The sequence below is a fragment of the Ursus arctos genome, unplaced genomic scaffold, assembly GCF_023065955.2.
Source record: "Ursus arctos isolate Adak ecotype North America unplaced genomic scaffold, UrsArc2.0 scaffold_5, whole genome shotgun sequence".
NCBI lineage: Eukaryota > Metazoa > Chordata > Mammalia > Carnivora > Ursidae > Ursus > Ursus arctos.
Genome location: NW_026623067.1, coordinates 39,575,741 through 39,602,993, shown reverse-complemented (window position 1 = coordinate 39,602,993; position 27,253 = coordinate 39,575,741). Strand labels below are relative to the sequence as shown.

Sequence of the window (27,253 nt, the reverse complement as noted above, 5' to 3'; positions counted from 1 at the left end):
TTTGTGAATAAGGGCGGGCAGGCAGGACCTTTGTGGCCTCCTAGTCCCTGGGAGCAGGGCCAGAGGGGACAGCCAGGATAGCAAGGGTGGGAAAGGGGAAAAACTGGTTGCCCAGAGGGCTGTACACAGGCAGCCACCAGTAGGCCAGTCAGTGTGCTTCCTCCATCCTTTGTGGGCACGAACAGGGAGCGGAGCCCTGGAGATCCTGGACAAACGTGGCCCCAAGTTCCAAAGTCTGACCACACAGGCTCTTCAATCTTCAAATTCCCCCCCAAAGAACACCTCTATAGTGTGGACATTTGGCAGTGGGAGAAAGCCCACTCCTTTCTTTCCATTGCCTCTCCCCATTAGCTGGGGAGGAACTGTAAGGTGGACAGCCTTTCTTTGCTTTATTTCTTCCCCTGGCTTGAGTTTGGCTCATCTTGCTATAGTCTAGACATCTTTATAATGCCACGTTGTCTTCCATAGCCTGGCTTAAATGCCACATTTTTGAGGGGGACGTGTCTGAGGATATACAGATGGACAGATGAATAGGTAAATGTTGGGAGTCCAGTCTCTGATTCAAGGGTGCCACAGGACTGCTGCATTGTGTGAAACCCTACACCCCAACCCAGCCAGCACACTGCACTAGGTCCTTAAGATTTTTAAGTGAGCAGAAACAAGTTCTGAGAAGCTAGGACTTTTTTGGCACTCTCCTTAGACCACAAGAGTCATTCTGTTGTGTTGAAAACCACTGAAAAGTCCTAATTCCACAGCTTCCCCAAGGGGCATCTGGAGGGCCTATGATGCTGCTCCGGATCCAACTCCATGATAACCAGACCGTGAGGGGAAACCAGTGATGTTAGAGAACTTTCATCAAATGCCATGCTGGAGTGGCTCGTGCAACCATGGAATTCTCTTGGCAAAGGTGTACATAAAATTCTGGGTCTTCCTGACCTTGGGATTGATGCAATGATGCAGCTCAGCTATTAATGGCGGAACAAGGTAGATTGCGGGAGGGGGTCTCACCTCAAAAGAAAAGGTTTGCCAGAGAGCCAACCTGGGGAAAAGTCATAAGTTCCAGCTTGGGTCCTCATGAAGTGAGGAGAAATATCAGGGATAAAGAAAGGAGCTGGCAGAGCCTATCTGCTGGGGAGCCTCTGCAGCCGCCCCAGAGGAAAGCATGTTTATACCACTTGGAGAGGAAATCCGCGCAATGCTCTCAAGACTGTGGAGAACTTCAGATGGGAAACTCAAGGGAGATCTGAAGATACGGGGAGGCTCTGGTGTGTGTTATTTACGTTGATAAACATAGATCTTGACTGATTTTGATAAGCCAGACCCATTAGGTAGAGGTAAGAGGCTTCGAGAAAAACATGCATTTACATGTAGGCTGCTCCATATTGAGGGAATTCCAGCAAGGGCTGAGGCAGACCGTCGGGTGAAGTAAGCAAGGGTGCAAGAGGAGACAGGAGGATGATGGGACAGAGAAGAGCCTCGTTGGGGGAGCTCTTGGGTCACTATTTGTTTGAGAAACCCCAGGGTTTGTAGTGATCTTTTCCAAGGGAGATTGAGCCAGCCCTCCCCCCAAGGCAAATAGCTCCTAAAGTAATGTGTCCAGAGGGGCCAAGGTCCTGAGGAGGGGAGTGCTGGGGAGATGGAAAGCTGACTCAGGAAGGAGGACGGCAGTGGGGGGAGAGCACACAAGGTGAGGCTTCAGTCCTAGACACACACCAGTGCAGAATAGGAGCGCCGATCTGGGCTCTGAGATCCCTTCCCGCTGAGGGTCCCAGTTGGATGCTTTGTGGTGGGGCTCCCCAGGTATTTCAGAAATAATAACAATAACACTTTTTAGAAAATGTAATCTGGTTCTATAAGGTAATGCTATTATTTATTAGTCTCGTCATCATCATTATTCAATGTGTGTGCAATGCAGCATTGTGTTAAGCCCTTTACAGAACTCTACGCCATTTTATTCTGACATAACCCTAGGAGGGTAGGTAATATTGTTATCCCTCTTACAGAGGAGAAGGAACTGAGGTTCAGAGAGGTGATGGTGTCTAGCCCCGGTCTCATGCTGAGCAGTAGTCAAGTCAAGACTTGCCCTCAGTGGGGCTGACTCCAGGAGCCAGGCTCCTGTCCCCAGGGAAAAGGTTCAACCCCCTAGAGTCAAAAATAAAACACCTAGACGCTGAAGGAGCCATGAACCTAGCACAGGCAGAACAACCACAAACCACCCCAACTGCCTCATACTAGATGTCTACCTACTTCCACATCTTTTTAAACTTAAAAAACCATAAACTGAAAGGTACACCATCATTTTACATACCACCATGAAAAAAATGCTGTACTTCCTGATTCTAGAGATGTGAAAACACCCAAAGAAAACTGCCCCCAAGGCTTGGGAAGTATTTTAAGTGCCATACTGTGCTAGGAGCTTTGCCTCTACTATCCCATTTCATCCCAATCACAGCCCTTGCTCATCACCCCTGCTTTTACAGGGAAGAACACAGGCCTTAGTGCAGCGCGGCCTGAGCGTATGGTCAGTGACACAGAGCCAGGGAGCCGCAGAACCTCGGCAACTTCCTGAGCTAAAATGCCTGCCCTTAACCAATAGGCAAGACTGCCTCTGAAGGAGACGGGCCATCTTTGCATCTGTTCCTTCTGGTGGGTGGACAGCCAGGCAAACCAAAACCATGTTGGAGGTGCCTCGCCTCAAGAAAAAAGAAAACCTCTCCTCGTTCCTCTTCACAGGGTCATCTGTGCCTGGGCTCACTCCAACTCTCAAGCTCCCTTGAGCTCTGGGAGTGTGTCCTGCAGCTGCAAAGTCAACCGACCCCTTTAGGAAGATCCTCCAAGATCTACCCATTCATTTTCTAGCGCATAAGCTTCCTCGGTCTTGGGTCTTTCTCTGACCCATCTTTCCCCCAAACTCTAATGAGCAATTTGTGCTAGATTCTGTAGCGTCATCCTTGACCCTGAACCTTATTCTGCCCACATCTTTGTTGTCTCCTCCCATTTCTCCAAGTGTCTTAAGTCTCTGACCCTGCCCTGCCTTGTGCAAGAGCCATGGTCATGTCTTAATCAGTTCCTAGCCCTGTTTCATATCTCTTTCCCATTCCAGGTTTTCTAGAAACCCTGCCTATTAAAATGAAAATATGGGGGGAAAGGAGAGGTAGAATGAGGAGGTTGTAGGTATGAGAAAAGTCAACTGGACAAGTTTCCTTGCTTTCATTTTCGACTCCAAGACCTCCATCACCCACCGTGGGCTGTGTATCTACAAACCGGCCTCTTGGTTTCCCAACTGTGTCATCATCATATATCTTGTTGCCCTCTCTCTTGACCTCTTGGCTGTCCTTCCCATAATTTTCCATTGTGAAGAAGGCAATTGTACTGTAATGAAATCTTCCCCATCTCTTTAAAACACCCTTGTTCCCTCCCCTCCCAGCCACTGAGTCACTCTTTCCCTTCCTATCACTTCTCGAAGACTTCCCGACACTGGACATGGAGGATGGTTCTTGGCACTTTCCCCTTTCCTGATATTACTCCCCACCTCAACAAGAACTTAAAATCACCACTTGGAATTGCCTCCTTGGAACCAGCAAAATCACTGGAAAACACTCGTTTTCTTTTTTTCTGGATTGACCTTCTACTCACTCATCCTCTATCCTTCAGAATCTTTTTCTTTGCACGACTGTCTCAACGCAGCCCAACTTCCCACAAAGTCCCAGTAACTTCAAAAAATTTCCCACAAAGTCCCAGTAACTTCAAAAAAATTTCCGCTTTCAAAATATGCAAATCTTTAGTGAATATTAGATATTATTTGTTTTCAGTGTCTGTTCAAAGTGCTAAAGCTTCTCGGTACAGCTTTCCTTTGCTATAAGTTCCCCCAGTGCAGAGACGTGTCTGCTTCATTCATTCACTCCACACACCACGAGGCTGTAGTAAATACGCACTGAGTGAATGACGACTAGCAGTTACCGCTGGCCTTTGGTGCTGTTTGGTATGGGAGCTCCATGAAGGCATCTGCTCCTTCAACAACTCTCTATTGAGACCCTAGCATGTGCTAGGGCTGTGTTAAGCATGGTGGATATAACAATGAACAGAACACAAATCCCTGCTCTCTTGCAGCTTACGTTCTAATGGAAAATAACTGTTTAAATATCACTAAATAGGTGTCTAGCTACCTAATATCAGACTCTAATAAGTGTGTTGGAGAAAGTTCTAAAATGACTGGAAGTTGAAATCATATTTGTCCTAGGAGACCTAAGAAACTGGGAAAGAGAGATTCAGTGAAAGAATGAGATGAACACATCCTTTCACAGCTTTCTTGAGATACCATTTACATACCACACAATTTGCTCATTTAAAGTGTCCAATGCAACGGCTCTCACTATAGTCATAGAGTTGTGCAACTCTTGCCACTATATATCCCTTCAGGACATTTTCATCACACTAAAAATAACTCACACCTATTAAGCATTCACTCCCCATTCTACCTCCCCCAGCCCCTGGCAGCCACCAAACTACTTTCTGCTTCTGCCTACTCTGAACATTTCATACAAATGAATCACACAAAACAGAGTATTTTGAGACCACCTTCCTTCCCATTGCATAAGGGTGTCAAGTTTCATCCGTGTCATAGCACGTTATCAGTACTTCATTCCTTTTTATAGCTTAGTAATATTCCACTGGTGGTTATACCACGTTTTATTTATCAGTTCATCATTTGATGGACACTTGGGTTGTTTCCACTTTTTGGCTATTTTGAATAAGGCTGCTATGAACACTAAGGTACATGTTTTTGTATCAACATGTTTTCATTTCTCTTGGGTATATCCCTAGCAGTGGGATTGCAGGCTCATATGGTAACTCTACAGACAACCATTTGAGGAACTGCCAAATTGTCTTCCAAAGTGGTTACACTAGTTGTGCATTTCCATCAGCAATGCACAAGGGCTCCAATTTCCCCGTATCCTAGCCAACACTTGTCATTATCCATCTTTTGATAGATACCCATCTTCTGCTAGCTGTCCTAGTAGATGTGAAATAGTATCTCACTGTGGTTTTGATCTACATTTCCCTGATGGCTAATGATGTTAAGCATCTTTTCACATGATGAGACTATAGTTCACACTCGAATGAAATGGGGGTGAAAAGTGGCCAACCTCCCATGCAGTAAAAAATCCATGTTTAACTTTTGATTCTCCAGTAACTTAACTACTAATAGCATACTGTTGGCGAAAAGTGTGAATAATAACATAAACAGTCAATACATATTTTGTATATTATATACTGTATTCTTACAATTAACTAAACTAGTGAAGAGAGAATATTATTAAGAAAACCATAAGAAAGAGAAAAGATATGTGGAAAAATCCACACATAAGTGGACCCGTGCAATTCAACCCCATGTTGTTGAAGGAGTTCTACTGTATTCATATCACTTCTGTGAGGCAGCTACTGACTTGGATCTCAGCACAGTGTTTGCATGTCGGGTGCTTAGTAACTGTTACTGAATGAAGACAGGTAAGAATGAAGCAAAGAAAAGAGTCTTCAAAGACATTGGTGCCGCTAGCTGTGCTCGGCCTGGAAGAGGCATGGGTGCAAGAGGGAGAATATTTGGCAAATATGAAGCAATGTGTTTCGATCCCTCCCACCCCATCCTGCTGCTTTTAAACCATGCTCCATTTGGAGCCTCCTTTCCCAGAGGCTGGGTCAGGAGGCCTGTCCCACAGAGCCAGAGAAGGAAAAGAGAACACTGAGTAAAGAGGACAGTCAGCTTAACTGCCAAGATTTGTGGAGAGAAGACTTGCAGAATTGCTCGAGCTCCCATTTAATACAGCAAGTCTAGGCCTGGCAGACACACTGGCATGTCCACCGCTGTGCAGGGGGATGCCCGTCTGCCACCGGAGCATCCGAACACAGAGGTGGAAGAAAAAGGTGTACGTGTGTGCAGGGGGTGGAGGTGGTTTGGCCGTGGACACATCTGGATGAGCTGAGGGCGGGATGGCTGGCCTGCGGCACGGGAAGGCCCGGAGGCGTGAGAGTGTGGATGGGTGTGAGCCAGTGCAAGTGGGCGTAATTCGCACTCTGGATCTCCTGCTCTCCCTGCATGATGCAGATGCTGAGACAACAGCCAGAGGCCAATGCGGGGTGACCTTGCTGTGGGGCTAAGGGGGAGACCTCCTGGGCGGGGGAGGCAAGGAGCCCACGGCCAGCAGGAGCTGGTCAGCCAAAGAGCCGCCCTGAGGCCTGACTGCACCAAGAGAGACCAGGACCTCAACCTGAGCCGTGAAGGCCCTGCACGGGCAGTGCCAGGGCAGGAGAAGCACCCCATGCTGAGACCTTGGGCCCCAGAGGCTTGTGAATGAGGGTCTCATCTCTTCTGGTGAGAGACTGAGTGACCCTCACTCCCCTTACCACTAGCTGATACTTCCCAAAGGAGCGGGAGAATCTCAGGGGCAGAGTATTACTTAAGAGGACTGTTTAAATTCTTATACTGGACAAGATTGAGCTGTTTTTCAGCCACCTAACAGCCGAGCTCTTGTGAGGAAGCCCAGATTACAGACAGACAAAGAGAAACTACAGTCATACTGTGTGAGGTGCCCTGTGATCCTGCCACTCGGGTCTGCTTGTGGCTGGTTAGTGCAGCCTTGAACTAGCCTAACCCAGGACAGTGGGAGCAGGGATGTGGTCAGAACCTGACAGAAGCCTGATGTGTGTTGTTGCGTCTGTGGCCACTTTCACGCCTGCTCTGGAGTCAGGGAGCGCAGAAGCAAGAGAATTTCTCCTCTTCCACCAGAAAAATAGCTCAAAGTGCATGCCCTTTGTCGTCTTTGGCTAGGATTCTTCTAGAAGCTTTAGAAGGCATTTGGATGGGCCAGGCTGAAGAATCCTCAGTCCTGTAAGAGTGGCATCTCTCGGTTTTTGAGTCCTTACTTTGTCACATGTGCTGTGCTCTTATACGTGTCACTGCATCCTCCCAGCCTCCCTCTGAAAGTACGTACTGTTGTCAGTCATATTTTACAGATAAAGAAACTGAGGGTTTGGTGAGTTTCCCTAGGACCTATTGACCTACCACTGTGAGTAGTGGCTGGACCAGTATTTGAACACAGTGACCTAGCTGCAGAGGCCGGACACTTAAGCACTGTGTATACTGCCTCATGTGTTTTTGCCTTAAAAAACTCCTTTAGAATTAAAGCAAGATCCAGTTCAGAGCTGTTTATTGAGAAAAAAAATTTTTAAACGTTATTGTTTTTTATTTGTAAGAAAAAATGCTTGCCTGGAATACAGTCAATAATATTATAGTAACTTTATATGGTGACGGATGGTAATTATACTTATTATGGTGAGCATTTTGCAATGCATATAATTGTTGAATTACTATGTTGCATGCCTAAAACTATATAATATTGTATGTCAATTCTACTTTAGTAAAAAATAATTGCCCATTTCACAATAATAAGGATGATTAAATAGAAAAACGATGTGTAACTAAAGTGGTAGAGAACCTGAGTGAGAATTCTTTTCAGTCACTTTTCTTACAGCACAAGCCAAGTCTAGCAAACTCCAAGCCTCAGCTTTATTAGTTATAAAATTACCCCCAAAAGACAATACACCCAGCTCAGCTTAAAGCATGTGTGCGTTTCTTACCCCCATCTCTCTACCCACTTACCCACCCAACTACTCATCCATCCGCCCACCCATTTATCCATCATCCACCCACCTACCCATTCACCACCCAAACACCTATCCATCCATCCGCACAGCCACCTACCCATCCATCCATCCATCCATCCATCCATCCAACCACCCAGTCTTTCATCTCACAATTATTGAGCCTACTATGTGCCAGGCACCAGGGACCCAAATGAACAAGGCAATTCCTCCCTTCGAGAAGATCACAGCTAGGGCAGAAGCATCCCCGAGTACAATGTACACGAGTACTAGACAGTGGTTCAGGCTGCATGGAGTGAAGAGTAGATAGGGAAAGGGAGTGAAGACAGGCCAGCATGAGAAGGAGAGATTTCATCTGGAATGAACTACCCACTGCATCTTCTCTTCCTTCAGGTCTCAGCTTAAATGTCATCACCTCAAGGAGTCTTGCCTGCCTGTTTATCCTAAAGTTGGCTTTACTCTTTATTCTCTTAGTCCCTTGATACTGAATTTTACTTTGTCCTTTAAAGTGTGTGTGCATGTTGGGGGTGGGGTCCCAGGTACAACATGGTCCCATAAAGGCAGAGACCACAACTGGTTTTCACGAAAGCATCTTAAGGCCTAACAAATAGTGAGTGCTCAGTCTGTTGCCTGAATGAATAAAGGCTGAAAGCAGATCATAAAGAGCCTTGAATGCCAGGCTAAGAAGTTTGGACTTTGGCTTGCAGGCAATGAAGAATATGGGAGGTCATTTGAGCAAGGATGAGGCCTGATCAGATTTGTGGTTTGGGAGGACAAGGCTAGAGATGTTGTGGATGAGGTAAGAGGAATAAGCTACAGAGAGAAAAATTAGAAGCAATTGCATTGGCTAGGGGTCAAGATTTTGCTGGCCTGACTCAAGACAGGGATGGTGGGGAAGGAAAGGAATGAAAATGTAAGGAATATTTAGGTCAAATTATTAGGAGAGGCCTGTGGGTACTGAGGGAAAGGGAGTATGACTAAGGTCTGTGGTTTGGTTACTTTGTAACCACTGTATGGTCACGAATGAAGGCAGAAGCAGTTTGGGATTTTAGAGACACGACTTGAACCCAAGGCAGACACGGGCACTCAGGGAGACAATGACAGCACATACACCAAGGACAGACCCCTGACGGATGCCGGGCTTCAAAGGATGGGTAAAAGAAAAAAAGCCAGAACAGGACGCTGGACAAGGGCAGTTAAAGAGAAAGGAGAAGACCTAGAAGCTGGTGCTACTGTTGAAACGGAACAGAGGAGAAGGGTCTAAAATGGGATCAAATGCTCTACTGCCTAGGGGGCCAGAAGAGTCTGCAAGACAGAGCAGTAGAGACCCTGGGTCCGCGGACTCTAAATTCCAGCCTTTTTATTTGTAAAGTATTTTTATTTGATGGGAGGGTAGGTGTAATGGGCCAGATCTTCTGGTGGTTAAAAAGAAAGAGAAAACAGACAGCAGGAATTCTAGGGCAAATCTCCCAATTGGTAAACGTCAAATCCATTAAGAATAAACACAACCAAACATGCGACCTAGCCAACTATATAGCCTCAGGCCACATCTGGCTCAGGGATCACAAGTCTGCAATCCTGGTGTTGGAGGAGATCATGGGCACTTTGAGCGCAAGAGTGGGGTAGAAGGAGGACTCCAGAGGCCTGGAGATGACGGAGAGGTGCTGGGGTTCTGGATTCCTTTGGGAAACTCAGCCCTGAGGGAAGGAACAGGACCCAGGGCAAGGCGGGGGCAGCGGGAAGGATTCTCCAGGAGGAGGGATTCAGCAAGTTTTGGAGCTAAAGGGAAAGACTGAGTGGATAGCATTCTTGCCCTCTTTTCAGAAGGCTTCAAAGGTGTTCCTGGTTTTTCCTTTAAATCAGAAAAATAACTGCAAAAAAACAAAAGAAAATATAAGTTCCTCCACACCCACCCCATCCCATTCTCCAGAGCTAATAATTTTTTCAGGTTTCTAGCCATGTATCTACAGAAACACATATAATTTAAAAAATAAGTTACAGGATAATTCCACATATATTATTTTAGGGCTTCCTTTTTTCCCCACTCATCTATGTACATATATGCCTAGCTCTCTTTTTTATGGCTGCCTGGTATTTGCTTGGCCGTACAACTTTTCATTCCATGACCGGTACACCTGGTTTACAAATTCCTGCTATTATTTAAGTGGGATTTTTTTTAAGGATTTTATTTATTATTTATTTATTTGAGAGAGAGAGCAAGTGGGGGGGGTGAGGAACAAAGAGAGAGGGACAAACCGACTCTGCACTGAGCACACGCCTGACATGGGGCTTGATCCCAAGACCCTGAGATCATGACCTGAGCAGAAACCAAGAGTCAGATGCTTAACCGACTGAGCCACCCAGGCGGCCCTCCTGCTATGATGAACAGTGCTGCTGTGAACCTCATCCAGTGACCTCTGCGCACTGCTGTGAGTCCTGCCATAGGACAAATTCTTACTATCAAACGTGCCAGCCACAGAGTCTGTATGGACTGTGCTGTCTCTGCCACGTACTTGTTGAATCTGTCTGCTTGTCCCCCAGGGCCTAGAAATAAAAAATGTAGGGAAGAAGATGTGTTTCCAAAGAAGCTTGTGAATTGAAACAAGTCTTAAAGTATCTTTTAAGCTTTACAGCTGACGAATATACAGCTTTCTTTTTAATCAAGATGTCGTGGGTGAGGAACACAACTCACACGGCTGGGTGCCTCTTATTCATTAACTTGATAAACACAGAGCGCAACCACGTAACTCTCAGAAACATCAATAAGTCTACCCTTCTTGATCCGATCATCCATTTTCTAGGTGTAGGATCGATATTTGAAGATACTGATTCCTGAGGGCCCATTTAAACTATTAAAAGAGTTCATGGTGTGGGAAATTCATTCACAGATTTCAGGGAGATTAAAGGGTGAAGGCCATTAAAAAAATTTTTTTTAAACATGATTATACTCTTGGGGTTTGATACTTAATCTATGAAATCATCAGTTTAGTTATACTTTCAGAAGAGGATTCTTTGGCACAGAGGGGGAAAACCTTCTCTCGTTCTTACAGAGAATGTGAAAACATGTAAAAGAAACAAAGACATAACATAAACAGCCTCTCCTAGAGACCTGCTGGTTCAGCATGGCCCTTGGCACACTTAGCTCGGAGCGCCCTCTTCTGGACCCGGGCTCCATGGCACCATCCGGGGCGCAGCCCAAGGGCAGTCAGACACGTCTGATTTTCAAGTTCGGAAAGCTGCTCTAAACTCCAACTTCAGCACATCCCTCTTCTACCTCAGCCACTGAACCCTGGGATGTTCTTTTTCAATATTTGTGCCACATTTTCAGGTTACACAGGACTCTGTCTCCCCTTTAAAAACGTCTGCTTGGTTGCTATTAAAAAAAAAAAAAAAACCACCCTCCTTAGATCTGATTTAAGCCATTGGGATTCCACTTAACATTGTTCACTGTCAGAAATACATTCAGAATTTTGGATAAATGGGAACTAGGTCTATGTGTCATTACCTAATACACTGGAGCAGTATATGCTTAAGAGGAAGGCTTTCTATCCCACTCTAGAAAGCTGTCAGAACCTTCAGTTAGCCTCATATTTCCTGAATTAATTAAACAAATATTTGCAAAGCAAATTTTATGTACATGCCAGGGAGTGTGCTAGGAGCTGTCTCCCAGTGGGGGACAAGGTGAGGATAGTGCCCCTCTAATCAAACATGTGCAGTAACTAGGTGGTGTTTTTATTGCAAAATGCTTGGCAATCTACAAGCGTCATAATGGGTCACTGGAGCTTCACTGTTCTTTCACATTACTGTTAATCTATCACGTGCTACTACGATTAAATTTAACTAGGTTAATCCTCTTACTCAGAAATAGTTTCCCTTGAACTTCTTAAAAGGGACTATTCAAACCTCCAAGGAATATGTTCATGATCTGTTATGATAGGAAGGAGGAGGCAGGATGAAAGGAAAAACAGCTTTTGCAAACAGCTGCCTGTTTTCCTTGGAGCCAAGGTGGGTAGAGCTGAGGCTGGGCCCGCTTGGATGTGGGAGCCTGCGGTTCCCTGGCACCATCTTCATAAAACTCTCCTGGGTGAGCACCAGGCCTGTCACCCACCACTCGCCCCTTGTCGTGCTCATCCCCCAGAGAGAAGAGAAGCCCCGTTCGTTCTCTCTCTCTCTCTCTCTCTCCCCACCCCACCCCTTTTTCTCTCTCAGGTATGGAAGCCCTACCACGCATTTGCCAGACCGAGGGGCGCCAGGTCCTGGACAGGGCCAGCCCCAAAGAGGGAGACGCTTCCATGTAACCAGACCACAGCATTTACGGAGTCAAAGTCAGCAATGACAGCACTGGGGAATGAGCCAGGCAAGGTCATCCAAGAAAGATAAGGAAATGACGTAAGACCACGGGCTGTAAGGAGCCAAATCCCAACATGATTTCCAATGAGATTCCACTAGTTATTTCTGTTCCGACTTCTACTCAACTTCAGATGAACCTCTGAAAGTTCTGTAGTTGTCCCTTCTTTCTCCCTTCTCTTGGTTTTTAACTGTAATCCGACGCTTTTTTGGGAAAGTCATGGATCCCTCTATTCCGTGATCCAAATTATAAAGGAACTTGGCTTTTTAAAACAGCTAAACTTTTTTCTAAAATCCCTCCGGATCTCTAAGGGTGGAGGGTGGATTCCGAATGATGGTAATCTGTGGGCTCACCTCATCCTAACTTCTGAGTTTTCAGGTGCTCTTTCCTCAGTTATTCTGTCCCACTAAATCCAGTACATTCAATTCAACTCACCAAATATTTACTGAGCTGAGCACTGTGTTAGAAAAAGACCTGGACGCTGCCCTCAGGAAATTCACAGACCAAGGGATGAGAAAGATGAATAAACAAATCCTTTCAGTCCAGTGTGGTAAATATAATGAGAGAATTATCTACAAGGCGGCACTTTCAGGCCTCTGCTTTCTTGGAGTTAGGGTCTGGAGGGAGAGCCAGATGCTAATCAGAAAATTGCACACATAAAAGCAGGATTTCAGTCCTGACCAGGACCCTTGAGGAGAGGCAGGCAGAGCCAACTGCACTTCAATGGGGCATCCTGCCAAGGGGGCATCCAGCAGGGCATCCTTGAAGAAATCACAGTTGAGATCTGAAAGGTGGGTCAGGGAAGATCAGGTGTAGAGTGTAGGAGTCAACAGTGGCCCAGCCAAGGGGAAGAGCTTGTGCAAAGGAACTGTGGCAGGAGAGCACAGTGACCCAAGGCACCAAACCAGCGCTGATATGGCTAGAGCCCACGATTGGAAGGGGCGTGCGGGGTGGCTGGGCCAGAGAGGTCGGCAGGAACCCACATACTGTGTGATCAGCCATGGCCTTGGCTCAATTCCTCATCTGTATCAAGGGATCAGAGCAGCACCTTCCTCGTAGGAATCAGTGGATCCCGTTTAGCACTTAGGGGCGTATGCTCTAAGCACCAACTGCTCTTACTGTCGTACTCATTATCCTCATCATCTCACCAGGACGAGCCTGTGGATGAGGACCCTGCCCCTCCAGGTCAGATATTTCTTTTTAACACGACATACTGGCTATATGGGCACAGTTCTACAGAGGTCTCAGAGACCACAGAAATTAGCATAAATCCTATAAGGGTAACCGCTGGCTTTCTGGAGACATTCTGAATGAATGACCGGCTGGGCTGCTGACCACAACCACTAAGAGTTTACCCTCAAACACCCAGAAAAAAACGAGACAGAGGAAGGAGGACAGTGCCTCCTGAGAGAAAGCTGTCTATAAATGGAAAATTACACTGAAAGCAAACAAATCTTATTTGATGTGAACCCATTTTTGACTCTGTCTGGAAATCCAGGGCAGAAGGAAGTGGAAGGGACAGGGAGTGAGCAGGTGTGCCCAGGCTGAGGCTGCCTGCCGGGGACCAGTGGGTACTGTGACCAGGATGATGAGGAAGGGCTGGAGCCGGCTGCCAAGGCACCCACACCTCGGGCTAGACACTGAACAGACCCAGACACTCCTGGGCTGCTTCTGAGCTGTGACGCACGCCTAGGCTGCAGATGTTGGCCCGGGCTGCGGTGGGGAGCAGAGAGATGGGGGGGCAGGAAACACGGGAGAAACTTCAGGGGCGTGTAACGAGCAGAGCTGCATCTCCCGGGCACCTCTGTTTCCTCACATGGGTTGTTGTAGCATCGAATGGGATAACATATCTGGTAAGTGCTCAGTAGATGTTATCCTAAACAACCAACCAGTACTCTCTTCAGAGCAACTTAGAGCCTCCTTTAACAATGGCTTTCAGTTCCGGACCTACAAGCTGTTTGCTACATGGCATGAGGAGATTTCTGAACATCTCAGTGCCTCATATTTCTCCTTAGAAGAGAATCGTGACCCTCTGATTTAAATCAACATTAACAAAAACAAGAGATAACGTTTGGTGACATGTTTTCCCTAGGTGTCAAATACTGGTAAGAACGTTTCTGGAAGGCTAGAGCCTCAGTACTAAAACCTGGAGTCAGAACACCTGGGTTCAGATTCCAGCTAGTTTCTTTCCTGGATGTGTGGTCTTGATCCGTTAGGTAACCTCCCTGAGCTTTAGGTTCTACATCAGTCAGGGGAGGGGCAGGTGTTGTTCATAATACAGATGTCACAGGTTTCAGGAAGGACTAGATGAGGTAGAGCAGAAGGAGGCGTTTCGCAGGGTGGCTGGCAGCGAGCACTTAAAACATCCATGCTTACCATTATTACGAACTCTCTCAGTCTCTGCAACCCAGAACACTGTCCTACAGCCCAGGAGATTGAGGCTAAGAAAAGGGGACATGTCCAGTCGACAGAATACTATTCAGCACTAAAAAGAAATGAGCTATCAAGCCAGGAAAACATGTGAAGGAAACTTACATCCCTGTGATTGAATGAAAGAAGCCAATCTGAAAAGGCTACACAGTGTGTGATTCCAACTATATGACATTCTGGAAAAGGCAAAACTAAGGAAGCAGTAAAAAGATCAGTGGTTGCCAGGAGGTCGCGAGGAGGGAAGTGAATAGGCAGAGCACAAAGGCTTTCTAGGGGAGTGAAGCTATTCTGTATGATACTACAAGATATGTCATTATATATTTGGCCAGACCCTCCAAGGCCCAGCACCGAGTGAGCCCGATATACACTATGCACTTTGGGAGATTATGGTGTTTCAGGGTAGGTTTATCACTACACTGTACCGCTCCGGCAGGGCTGTTGCTAATGGGGGAGCCTGTGCGCGTGTGGGGTGGGGCAGATAGGAACCCTCTGAACCTTCCTCTTAATTTTGCTGTGAACCTAAAAACTGCTTTTAAAACATAAAGTTTATTAATTAGAAAGTAAAAAAAAAAAGGTTAAGAGAGGCAGAGCTGGGACTCAGACCTCTATATCTGAACTGTAAGTCAGGGGTCTTGACCTCTGCCCCCAGCTTTGGTGGCAGATTTGCGCTCCCGCCGGCTGAAGCAAGTCACAGGAGAAAGATGGGTTGAGATGCAGGGAGGAAAGCTGGTGGGCACGCCTGAAGCTCAGAGAGGTTGTGTGACTTTCAAAGACACACAGACACTAAGCTGTGGACTCCACAGAATATTTTTTAACTGCCAAGGTCACCGGTGCTGGACTTTTGAACTTTCTGCATATGTTACCTTGATAAATCTCTAAGGATTTCCCCCTTTCTTCTACTCCAAATGTCATGTCCTAGCACAGTGCCTGGCACAGGGGAGGTGTCAATCAGTGCTACTCTCCATCCCTCCCGTTGAACACCCCGCTCCACTCACATCCCCTCTCAGAAGAACCGTCTGTCTCTCTGGTACTTCCCTAACTGGAGGATGCCTGAGCATCACCTAAAGAGGATTATTATAGTGTAGACTCAGAAGGGCTAAGGCAGGGCCCAGGAATCCACATTTATAACAAATGTCCCATGTAATTCTAATGTTGGTGTTCCTTAGATCATACTTTGAGAAACACTAATCAGCAAGTTTCCAGGGAAAATTAATTTTTCGTATTTAAAACATCTGTTAAAGTGATTCGAAGGGGCACCCGCACCCCAATGTTTATAGCAGCAATGTCCACAAGAGCCCAAATGTCCATCAACTGATGAATGGATAAAGACGATGTGGTGTGTATACATACATTGGAATATTACTCAGTCATCAAAAGAATGAAATCTTGCCATTTGCAATGACATGGATGGAACTAGAGGGTATTATGCAAAGCGAAATAAGTCAGAGAAAGACAAATACCATATGATTTCACTCATGTGGAATTTAAGAAACAAAGCAGATGAACATAGGGGAAGGGAAGGAAAAATAAAATAAGATGAAAACAGAGAGGGAGACAAATTGTAAGAGACTCTTAACTATAGGAAACAAACAAACTCTTCAGGAAATAAACTATAGGGTGGCTGGAGGGGAGGTGGGTGGGGACCTGGGGTAACTGGGTGATGGGCATTAAGGAGGGCACGTGATGTAATGAGCACTTGGTGTTATATGCAACTGATGAATCACTAAATTCTTCCCCTGAGCCCAATAGTACACTATATGTTAATTAAGTTGAATTTAAATAAAAAAATTTTTAAATATAAAACATCTGTTAAAAATATAAATGGAAAAAAAATTCAGAAAGTTCAAAAGAGGGGCACCTGGGTGGCTCAGTCGGTTAAGCATCTGCCTTCAGCTCAGGTCGTGATCCTGGGGTCCTGGGGGGTCTTGGGGGTCCTGGGATCGAGCCCCATGTCAGTCTCCCTGGTCGGTGGGAAGTCTGCTTGTCCCTCTGGTCCCCCCCTACTCATGCTCACTCTCTCTCTCCCTCTCTCAAACAAATAAAATCTGAGAAAAACGAAAGTCTAAAAGAGTAGACAGTAAAAAATACATCTCTCCATGTACAAGTCTGTTCAGAACAACAGTTTCAATGAGAGTGAAAAACTAACATACGTGTCTGTCCCTACAGAATATATGCAAACACAGTGTAGGCTATCTGTGAGATGGGAACTTACTTACAGAGTTCACTTACATAGTATTTGTTGATGTGTCTGTATGGGTGTATACAAATGGAGATCTCCGACATAATGTGAGTGAATAAAAGCCATCTGCAGAGCCAGAGAGCACACTGTTATGTGCATTACACACCCTTCCCATATTCCTAATAGTTCTATCAGAGGAAGAGAGAAATATTATGTAAAAGGAAAATGGGGAACTTCAACTTTCTCTCTGATGTTTTATTTTATATAAAAAACATCTGAAGTAGATTTGAGAAAATGTTAACATTTGTTAAATCTGGGTAGAGTGTACACAGGTGTTTCTTCTTATTATTTTCTGTTTGCTTTTCTTAAATAAAAAAGAAAGCTGCCCCTGGCTCCCCCGCTCACCCAGTTTCCTTCCCCGAGGCAGCCTGTTATTTTTCCTCTGTTCCTGTCTAGGTCAGTCTCAGCGTTAACAAGCACTGAGTCTAATCTACATTCTTCATCTGATTCTCTCCTACCCACTTCAGCACCTGGTCTTATCAATTAAATCCTCTTTGGATCGTCAATCTATTCAGTCCTTTTCCTGCATGTTTCTTCTTCTTGACAAACATTCTCAGGTCTCTCATTTGAGAAAAGCTACTCTCTTGTTATTCCCTCAAGACACGAATTTCCTTTTGGTGGAATCCCAGTCGTTCCTGGGAGAGTGGTGTAGGCTCACTGCTCCCAGCTCCTTACGCTCACTCAAGCCTCTTGTCACCTCTCCTGGCTCCCCCATCCACTCATCTCCAGAGACAGAACTCAAGACTTTTTGGCAAATCTGATACATTTGTCAGTCCCTTTCTTGACCTTGTCCCTCGCCTGGACTTTTGGAAGCATTCCTTATCAGTCTCTTTTCCCACTTCCACACCTCAGCTCCCCTCCTCTCACACCATCCTAGGGCTCTCCATGGCCCACCAACTCTGTCTTCTTCTCTTCTCTCATTTTTCTCTCCACTGACGAATTCACCAAGCCCCTAGATGCCAACCCTCTATGTGCACTTTGGGGAAGATGCCCACTTCCTCTTGAATTCTTTCTGTGGCTTCAGAACCACCTTTCCAACTGTCTAAGGGTCATGCCCACCTCAAAGTCCTTCAGACAGAGCAAACTTGTCCTACCAAGTTCAAAGTACTTACAATAAGTAATTCTGTATTTCTGCTATGTCAGTTCTTCCTAAATTTAATATGCATACAAGTCACCTGGGGACGTCTTGCTGAACTGCACATTCTGGTTTTCTAAGTCTGGAGTGGGGTCTGAGAGTGTGCATTTCTAACAAGTACCTGAGTGATGCCTGTGGGACCCCCACACACAAATAGTAAGATGCTAGAGAGATTTCCATTCTCCAGGTCAGGGCTCTCAACTCTGTCTTAAACTTAGAACTACCTGGGGCTCGTGCTAGGTATAACATGGTTTAAAAATATGCATACGGTTAGAAGATTCAAACTAATTAACTCCTCTTTTGCCTGGCCCCAGCCCAGATAAATGAATCAGAATTTCTGAGTGCGTGGCCCAGGCCACCTGCATTTCAAAAATAACTACTAAGTACATGTGCGGGCTAGGACTGTGCTAAGGGATGAAGGGACAGTGGTAGTACAAAGCCCTTGCGGAGCTTGCCTGTTGGTGGGAGTGGTGGTGAAGAAACAGAAAAATAGACATCAATATTGGACAGCACTTCAGATAAGTGCTACAAAGGAAAGAGTGGAATTCTGAGTAGAGAGAATCTGAGAAGGGGCTGTTTTAGTTAGGGTGGTCAGGGAAAGCCCTGATGCAGAGAGGACATCTGAGCTGAGAAATGGGTACGTAAAGGTCGAGGGACAGAGAAGCATTTCATGCTGAGGGAACAGTGTTTCAGGGAGAGGGAACAGCAAAGGCAAACATACTGTGGCAGGTCCATGCATGGTGAGGAAGAGAATGAAAGCCAGTAGCATAGGTGGAACACAATGAGCAAGGTAGGAGCTGTGAGGGATGAGGCTGTGGAGGGCTAGAGGCTGGTCATGAGCCTGCGGAGCACCATCTTCCCAAAGACAGAGCAATAAGCCTCTAGAGGGTTCTACCCAGGCAAGGCCATGTCATCTGACTTAAGCAAGTAGGAAGCCAAGGATTAAAACAGGAGGCAGGTGTGAATGGTGGCTTGGAACACAGTGGGAGTAATGGAGAACCCAGAAGAGGGCAGACAGAGGATAAAAGCTGGAGCAAGAAATAATAGAACATGCTGATGAATGGAATGGGCTTAGATGAAGTAGAGACAGAAAAGGACTTCTCCGTTTTTCAGCGGAGATATTGGGGACATTTACTAAGATTTGAAATACTTGAGAAAGAGAGGCTAGGGGACTGTGTGGGGAAAATCAACAGTTATGTCTGGGTCATCTTAAGATAATTATTGGACATCCAAGTGGAAATGCTGAACAGGAAGTGGGATTTAAGATCTGTCTAGATTATCTTTCCAGCCTTACTCCTCATCTCCAAGAACCCATTATATATGAGCCAGTCCTAATTCAAAGTGTCCTAATTCTGATTCTCACCATGCATTTTCCTAACTCTGTTCCTTCCCATCCTGTATCCTCTGTCCAATGTACCTTTGATCTTGGCTTTTGAGGCCCTAGTCCCACATACAAACCATCTCAAGTAACCACTGCTCCCTCATATTTCTGTCATCAGTGAGCTTTGCCTCCTGCGGACTCCCATAAACCCTGACGCCTTGTTTGTGACATCTGTCACATTTTCCCCTCATGAGTTATTTGTGTGTGTTTACCTGCCCTGCTGGGTGGTAAGTTTCTGGAGGGCAAGGCTTGCCTCCTATTCCTGTACCACAGCCTCCATGATATCCAGAAATACACCCAGCACATGGAAGGCTACTCATTAAATGTGTTGCATAAATGAGGATTAGGACATGTTCTAAGATGATCACCTGAGGCTAATCTAGCCATCAGCGATCAAAGATCACAGGTTTTCTTAACCCTGGAGGAACTGATGACTGCTGAGTCTCTGGGTCATTGGTATAGAACCAGCTAGTACAATGCTAAAAGTCTTGACCCATGTATGCCATTGTTTATCTCTAAATAGTAATGCATGCTTTTGGCCGACAGTATATCATTTTTAAAAAATCTGAATCTCATGTGTGAACCCACTAAAGAGACATATTATTGGAAAAGCTAGTGGTATGTTCTTTCCCAAGAGAAAAACTCCCTTTGTAATTATCACCACTGCTGCCCAAGGCCCCAAGTTGCTAAGACTGGACTGTGGTCCGCTTTGCTTTTTGTGGGTACATGTCTATTATGCTGGGGCACCGGAAACTGGTGTTGAGCCCAGTTCAGTTTACAACCTCATGCCCAATTTGCCCATGAGGCTTCAGTGCATTTTGCCTCATGTTGTGCAAGGCATGGATTCTGTACTGGGGAAGAGACAATGACAGGTCAGATATTGAGCAGTGGGCTCTTGGTACACAAGCTGGCAGACACCGAGAAAGTAAGAGAAAAACAAGACAGAAATGGACAGTAGCGGCCATGAAGGGAGGCTGGGGTGTGGCTAGGTAAGGGATCACTCCTGCTAGAAGGGCATGGGGGCTGAGTGAGATTAACAGAGAAATAAAACCAGAAAGGATGGAGAAGTAATGGAGGCTAGGGGAGGAAAATGGCCAAAGAACACTGTCAGTTCCAGCAGCGATCATCTACTGAGTGTTGATTATGTGCCAGGCATTGAGATAAAAGCTTTATACAGATTGTCTGATTTACTTTTCCCACGACCTATAGTAGATACTATTTAACCCATTTTACAAACAAGGAACTTGAGGATCAGAGAAGTTAAATAACTTACTCAGGTCATAGAGCTAGGATAGATGAGCTGGGATTCAGACCCAGGGCTGTTGGACACCGAAGCCTATATTTTATAGGCTTTATATTACCTGCTTTATGTTACCTGCTGATTACGGATCAAGGGGCATTTCCTCCCACCAAGCCCTCTGTAGGCTGAAAAACACAGTGTCTTCCAATACCCCAAAGAGCAAGGTACTGAGTGATGAGCTAAGTTGGAGGTGTTGTTCAAAAGCCCTGCTATGACTGAGCTGTCTGCCGGGGCTGAGGGTGCTCAGGGCGGAGATGCTCTCATCCATCATCAGGGAATACTCACTCCATTGTGTCGGGCCCCACCTAAATGTTTTTTTATTGTCTGCTCTTCACCATGAGTAATGCCACTTTCCATTTTAAGCTGGGAGCTTCAGGAGATGACCGAGTTATAAGCCAGAGTTTAAAGCTAAGTGCTGCCTGGGGGATTACTCACCCTCTTCAAGACTCGGCCAACATCACACCCTCCCACTCAAGATGCTGCTGGAATATCCTCTTCCTTGCCAAAGCCTAAAGGAAATCTGGCTTCCCCTAGAATCAGACTGGGAATGGTGCCAGGTTATCAGAAAGCTGGCAAGTTAACTGATTCTCCAAGTGAAACTACTCTGGTTGTTCTGGTCCCTGCCTGTGCGGTAAGGTTTGCTTGCTTGTTCATTCACGTGGCATAGGCTGAGGGCCTACTATGTACCAGGCACTCTGTTCCATGATAGAGATACTGCAGTGATCTAGACGGCTTTCGTCCTCGTCCTCAGGGAGCTAACAGTCTGGGGAAGATGAGCAGACAGTTATAGCAAGATGTCATAACCAGTAGAGTGTAAGAAATGATAGGACGTGAGAAGCTCAGGGAGTTTGAAGCACTAACAGCTGAAGGATTTATGCCAGAGTAGGAGCTGGCTAGGTTTCTTACTTGTAAAAGCAACCAAAATTGACTTTGATTGCTAATAAACAGAGAATTTAGAGAATCTAGGGTTGCCCAAAGAATCACTGAGAAGATGTGGTGGTCCAATATCACAGGAAGGGTGTAGTCAGACCAAGACCGTGGGGGGTGGGTAATCCCCCAAATAGGGGATGTGGCTTCAGATACTGGGCGGTCAAAAGGATGACAAATGTCCAGGACAGCAGGTAGAAGTAGGGAAGGTAGGGAGGAGAAGCCTGTCTCAGAATGACCTAAGATAGTCTGAGTCACAGAAACCAAAAGGAACAGCTTAAAGAGAGCGCCGGCTTATTGAGGGAAGCAGGCAATGGGGCCAGGCAGCCAAGCTCCCAGGGGTTTCCACAGGGAGTGAAGTTTGCTGCTCAACCAGACTTTGAAGCTTCTGGTAGGAAACAAGCCCAGTGCCAGCAGGTAAGGACGAACTACATTCTAAGCCTTTCCCTTTTGTTTTAGGGCTCCTGGGGCCATTCTGGAAGGCCCCAGTTCTCAAAGGATTCCTTGAACTCCCAAAAACCAGCTAACTCAGAAAAATGTTCTCCATATCATAGTTGGAAAAGACGACAGGGACAAGCCAAGGAGATAATAATGATAATAGCCAACGTTGACTACTTGCGCTAACATGAGCTTACATGAATTTCATTTACTCCTCATAATAAGCCTATTAGTTTACAGACAAACAGACGGAGGCACAAAGATTATAGATGACTTGGCCAAGGCCCCATGGTTAGCAGATGGTGGAGCAGGATGCAAATGCAGATCTGCTTTACCGTAACTAGAGTCCGCTGACAGGAGCCACAGGAACGGAAAGGCCAGAGGAAGAAAAACGGTCATGTTATGAGAAATCATTTTTTTTCTGTGCTAAGTATGCCATAAGAGATTGGAAGCCTAGTCCATTACCTCTTACCTCTTGCGTGGGTACCATATTGAATCTTAAAGATAACCATTACTCCCAAGCAAGAAATTTTCAAATTTTATCTGACGGGGAAAAGGCCTGTTTACCTAGAGGAAGCCTTGAGTGAGGAATTTGTAGCAGTAAGTTAAGGTATTGACTCTTAGTAGTACTACGGTGAGAGGTATATACAGCATTTTTAATAGATTTTTAAAAATAGAAATTTCTGTAATTACACAAATAATACATGGTATTTGTGGGAAAAAATGAGGGAAATATGGAAAAATAGAAGAAAACAAGAGTCATCTGTAACCTTACCATTCAATGATGGCTGTTGTCACATTCATGTGTGTATTTGTGTTTTGTGTGTGTGGTGTGTATAATTTGTACTCTCACTTTCCAACGCACATATATATGTCGTACTGTCTTGTAAAATCATTTCTTCATATCTGAAATAATTGTTAGTGCCTTGATTTCATCCTTTTCCTCAAGGAAATCTGTTTCAGAGTATTCCATTTTGCAAATCTACTACGTGACTATCTGTGCACAGAGTAGAGCACGGTATATAACGCAGGCCTGTTTGTTCAACTAAGTGTGTCGATGACATGGGGCTTCCTAGGATACACTGCGTACAGCATATGTGAAAATGCTTGGTTCTTCAAGGAGGACTTGGTTGTTCACCATTCATTGACATTTCTAACCAGTAAGCATTACCTGAAAAATGTCTAATATAATGAGTAACCTCATCATTTATTAGATAACCATTTATTTATCGGGATCGATTTATTTCATCATCTACCGTATGGGTAACATTCAGAAACGTTATGCAGACAGAAACTAGAAGAGCGATTTCTAGAACTGAGCTCCAAGTGGAATCCTGGTTCTGATCCCACTTCCCCTTCTCGAGCCTAGGGGACGGGACCTCACCTCCTTTGAAATCCCCGCCAAAGGCAGTTCAAACTCTCCCCCACCCCCCACCGGCCCGCCCCAGCCCAACACACACAGAAACTTCGCTTTCCGGGCAGGAATGCAGCTGAGTATCTCGTCCCAGAGCCCATGTGGCTCAAGCCAGCCCACAGCCAGGTCTGGTAGACCGCTGTGGTTGTCAGCTCTTGGCACACCCAGTGCCATCCATCTCTTGTCCTCTTCCCGCACTCATCGAGACAAAGTCCTACCAGTTCAGGAGCCCTGCATGTTTCCTCTGTGCAGCCCAGACATCTGTTTTGAGTTGAGAGTCAGTGGCCGGTCAAGCGCTTGCACGATGCAGCTGGATTTGCTGATGTAAACAAAGGAGCTTGCATGTGAGTTTTCTGAACCCGAAAAGGCCCCACAGACGATCCCCTCGGGCCTCCGTCAGGATTTTAACCTTGTCCAAGGGGACAAGGAAAATGAACTTGAGTTTCGTTAATGAGCTACAGCCAAGAGAGAAGCAAAGCACTCGGGCCCTCTCTTTCCTTCCCTGTCTCCACATAACGCTGTTCTCACTGGGCCATTCCTCAGCCTGAACTGAGGCTGCACCACTGCAGGGGGGAGCCCTGTGGGGCCGGGGAGCCAAGCTCCTCTGCTCACTCCCCCCAGTGCAGAGCTCCCTTCTCCCCTTGCTTTTTCGCTTTGTGTTTCCATGCTTCATTAGATGTTATCTTTACTTACAAAAGCAAACTGTTCGTACCTAAATTTATGTTTTAATAGTTCATCATCTCTGGCCCTACCATCTGTTCTATTTTTTAGCTCCATGAAATTCCTGGGGTCCTCTTCACATAGGTTATTTGCAAATCAAAAACTAAATGATAATTCAGGTCGAAAGACCTCCTACCTCTGGGAGTTACTTGATTTCTTCATTGCTCAAGAGCTCAGTTTTCTCATCTATGAAAATTAGAATAACAGTACACTCAAGTGCCACCATATGAAATCACGAGATAACCTCTAACTCCACAAGACGGCACAAATAAATAAGACTTTATAGTTCTACACTTCTTCTTTTTTTTTTTAATTTCCTAACATGCTATATTTTGATCAATCTTACTTTACATTCTTCCTTCTGTGGCAGCTGGTGCCGGTGGTATATTTCCAGCAGCGACACCAAACTTCCATGTGATATAAATTCCAGTTTGAACACTAATTCAACTTTAAAAATACGAATTAAATGATAATTAAAGATACATTTGAGCTACATATATCTAGATTAATCAAAACAAAACATTCTTTATATATGGAAAATGAACCCACTGGAAGAAAGAAATGACCAAGGAAATAAGAAACCCCAACGAACCCCTAAATCAACCAACTAACCAACCAGGCAGCGGCAATCTCAGAGCGAGCCTGGACATCTGCGGCACTGTGCTGGAGGGACCGTACATTGATTTTCAATGGCATTTTACCACCACCAAGACCGAAACAGCCAAATTAGTATTTAGTCCTCACAGCCCTGCTTCTTCCTGTGCCCCCCACAACTTGCTTTTCTTATCCTGCCATCCTCACTGGAAAGCCTCAGGCATCGGACATTCTCGACTAGAACCATCTGGGTGCGGGTCTCCCTCGAGAGTTTTATGCTCTGAATTACCATGCCTATTGCCCAAATTAAGACTCTTATTTTTTTAAGATTTTATTTATTTATTTGACAGAGAGAGAGATAGCAAGACAGCACAAGCAGGGGGAGCAGGAGAGGGAGAAGCAGGCTCCCCGCTAAGCAAGGAGCCCAATGCGGGACTCGATCCCAGGACCCCGGAATCATGACCTGAGCCAAAGGCAGACACTCATCCAACTGAACCACCCAGGTGCCCCAAGACTCTTTTAAATAGGTATATTTTTAAAATATTAGCCAGAAATCTTAGTGATTCGATTTAATAAATGTCAGCAAATATCCACTGAGCATCTACTAAGTGCAAGATAAGAGTGTGTCCACGGGGAAAGGGAGTGGGTAAGATTCAATCCCCGTCCTCAAGGAGTTGAAAAGTCACTAGGGAGGCCAAGCAGAGGATGCAAATGACTGTAATTGCTGGGTAGACTGTAGTGACTGCCACAAACAGTGCAAGCCAACGTGCTGCAGGAGGAAACAATGAATTTGAACTTGGTGAGGATCAGGACAGGTTCCGAATAGAGGCAGCACTGGCCCTCAGAGAAGCATCTGTCCTTTGAAAAGATTATATTAACTCTTGTGCCCCTCCCCCCAGTTGGCGAATTATTTTGAGTCTTCTGCTTATTCTGGGCTAACAACTGGAAAAAAGTTTAGCATCTTGATTTTTCTTCCCCGAAATGCGCCCACTCCTTGCTCCTGAGGCTCAAGCAGTCTCCTCCGGCCAGTGAAACACACTGGGATGCATAGGGCTCTGCACACATCCCTGACCCCACCCACTGAACAACTGCTCATCCTCAAAGGGCACAGTTCAGTGTGACCTCCTCCGAGACACCCCCACCACTCTCCCCCTGCTGGTGCACTCCCCCTCTCCGGCCACTGGCCACCAGGCATCTGATTTCAGTGGACCTAGAGAGGAATTGGCACTGTTTCACATTGTCTTAGCTGTTCGCTTCTTAAAAATGCAGTATCTCCCCCTACAGGAATAAAAATAAACAAGAAAGCAGGGACGCGCTTTTCTGTTGCCTCCATGTCCGCAGTGCCTGATAAATCATAGTATTTAATAAGTATTTGTTGAATGAATTAATGAATAGTAATAGATCAACTCATCCCTTCTCTGGTTTTTTCATCTCTCTGATTTGTTAGTTTTTGCAGGGAGAGATCAATGGTTTTAGAAAACGTAGGATTAATGTCATATTGATGTACTCAGTCAAAAATATTCAGACTTGGGACCGCCTGGTTGGCATTGGTAGTAGAGCATGTGACTTTTGATCTTGGGGCTGTGAGTTCGAGCCCCATGCTGGGTGCAGAGATTACTTAAAAATAAAATCTTTAAAAATATATGCATCCTGGGGCTCAGTATGGTGACTGGCAATTAGCAGTTTCTCAGGCTTTGGTTCATGAGGGGTTTTCTGCACAGTGCAGGTCTTTTTAGTAAAACCGATACGCTGTGCAGCACAATACAACTCATCATCCCCTTCCTGCCCTCATTCCTTTCAGCAATATTTAGTCAGCACATACTATGTACCATGATATGTACCATGATATCTGCAAGGCAATAGAGATACAAAGCTGAGCGCTACAGACAAGGGCTCTGCCCTAATGGAGCAAAGTCGAGAGGGAGAAAGAGTCCAGGAAACAGCACCAGCAGAGAACAGAAGGATAAGGGACACCTGTGCCCCCCAATGGGGAGGGAGCTGGGCCTGGTCCTGGGGCTGGTGGTAAAAGAAGGCTTATTTGAGTAACATTTGAAGTGAAGTCTGAAGAAGTAGGAATGTACTGGGGGTGGGAGGCAATGTTGGCAAAGAGAGCCCCAGGCCAAGGGGAAAGCAAGCTCAAAGGCCCAGAGGTGAGGGCTAGCTTGGCACATTTTAAAATGGAAGCTCACTCTTGTTAGTGGCAACTAAAGGGTCCGATGCCAGGGAACATGGGCCTTTTTATTCAAGACCACGACCAAGAGAGCGTGGAGGCAGTGTGGGTCACTGGCTGTGCCTTGGGAAATGACTGGAATGTAAGCTCCATGGGGTAAGGACACTGTCAGCTTTATTCACCATCTGAGAATAGGGCCAGGAACACAGTAGATTCTTAATAACCATTTGCCGAGTGAATGAATGAAGCACCCTAAGATGACCTCAGCTGTCACCTCTAAGTGTCACCAGGCCCCAAGGCATCGTAAGACCAGGAGGCGTCTTGAGAGCTGGCTGGTCTGCTCCCTCCCCTCCAGGCTGTCTGACCTGCCCTTAAAACTCTTCAGAGGTGACACTATCGTGTATATTTTATAAAGTATAAAAGCATGACTTGGAAATTCAGTTCTTGAGGTCATATACATGCAACTGAGGGAGAGACGATCTGTCCAGTCATTTGGTG

The 27,253-nt window shown here is 45.7% G+C and overlaps 1 protein-coding gene across 7 annotated transcripts in view; it reads left to right on the top strand.

The window, feature by feature from the left end:
* Window positions 1-27,253, top strand: part of FGF1 (fibroblast growth factor 1) — a 94,166-nt gene that overhangs the window by 25,266 nt on the left and 41,647 nt on the right. Inside the window, exon 1 of one of the 7 annotated variants that reach the window (XM_044384191.3) lies at window positions 5,387-5,924. The exons of 5 other annotated variants lie outside the window; for them this stretch is intronic. In XM_044384191.3, coding sequence (XP_044240126.2) covers window positions 5,875-5,924 — 50 coding nt within the window. In that variant the 5' untranslated portion in view covers window positions 5,387-5,874. Of the gene's footprint in view, window positions 1-5,386; window positions 5,925-27,253 lie in introns of those variants that run through there. One more of the 7 variants, XM_044384190.3, reaches the window with a different exon arrangement.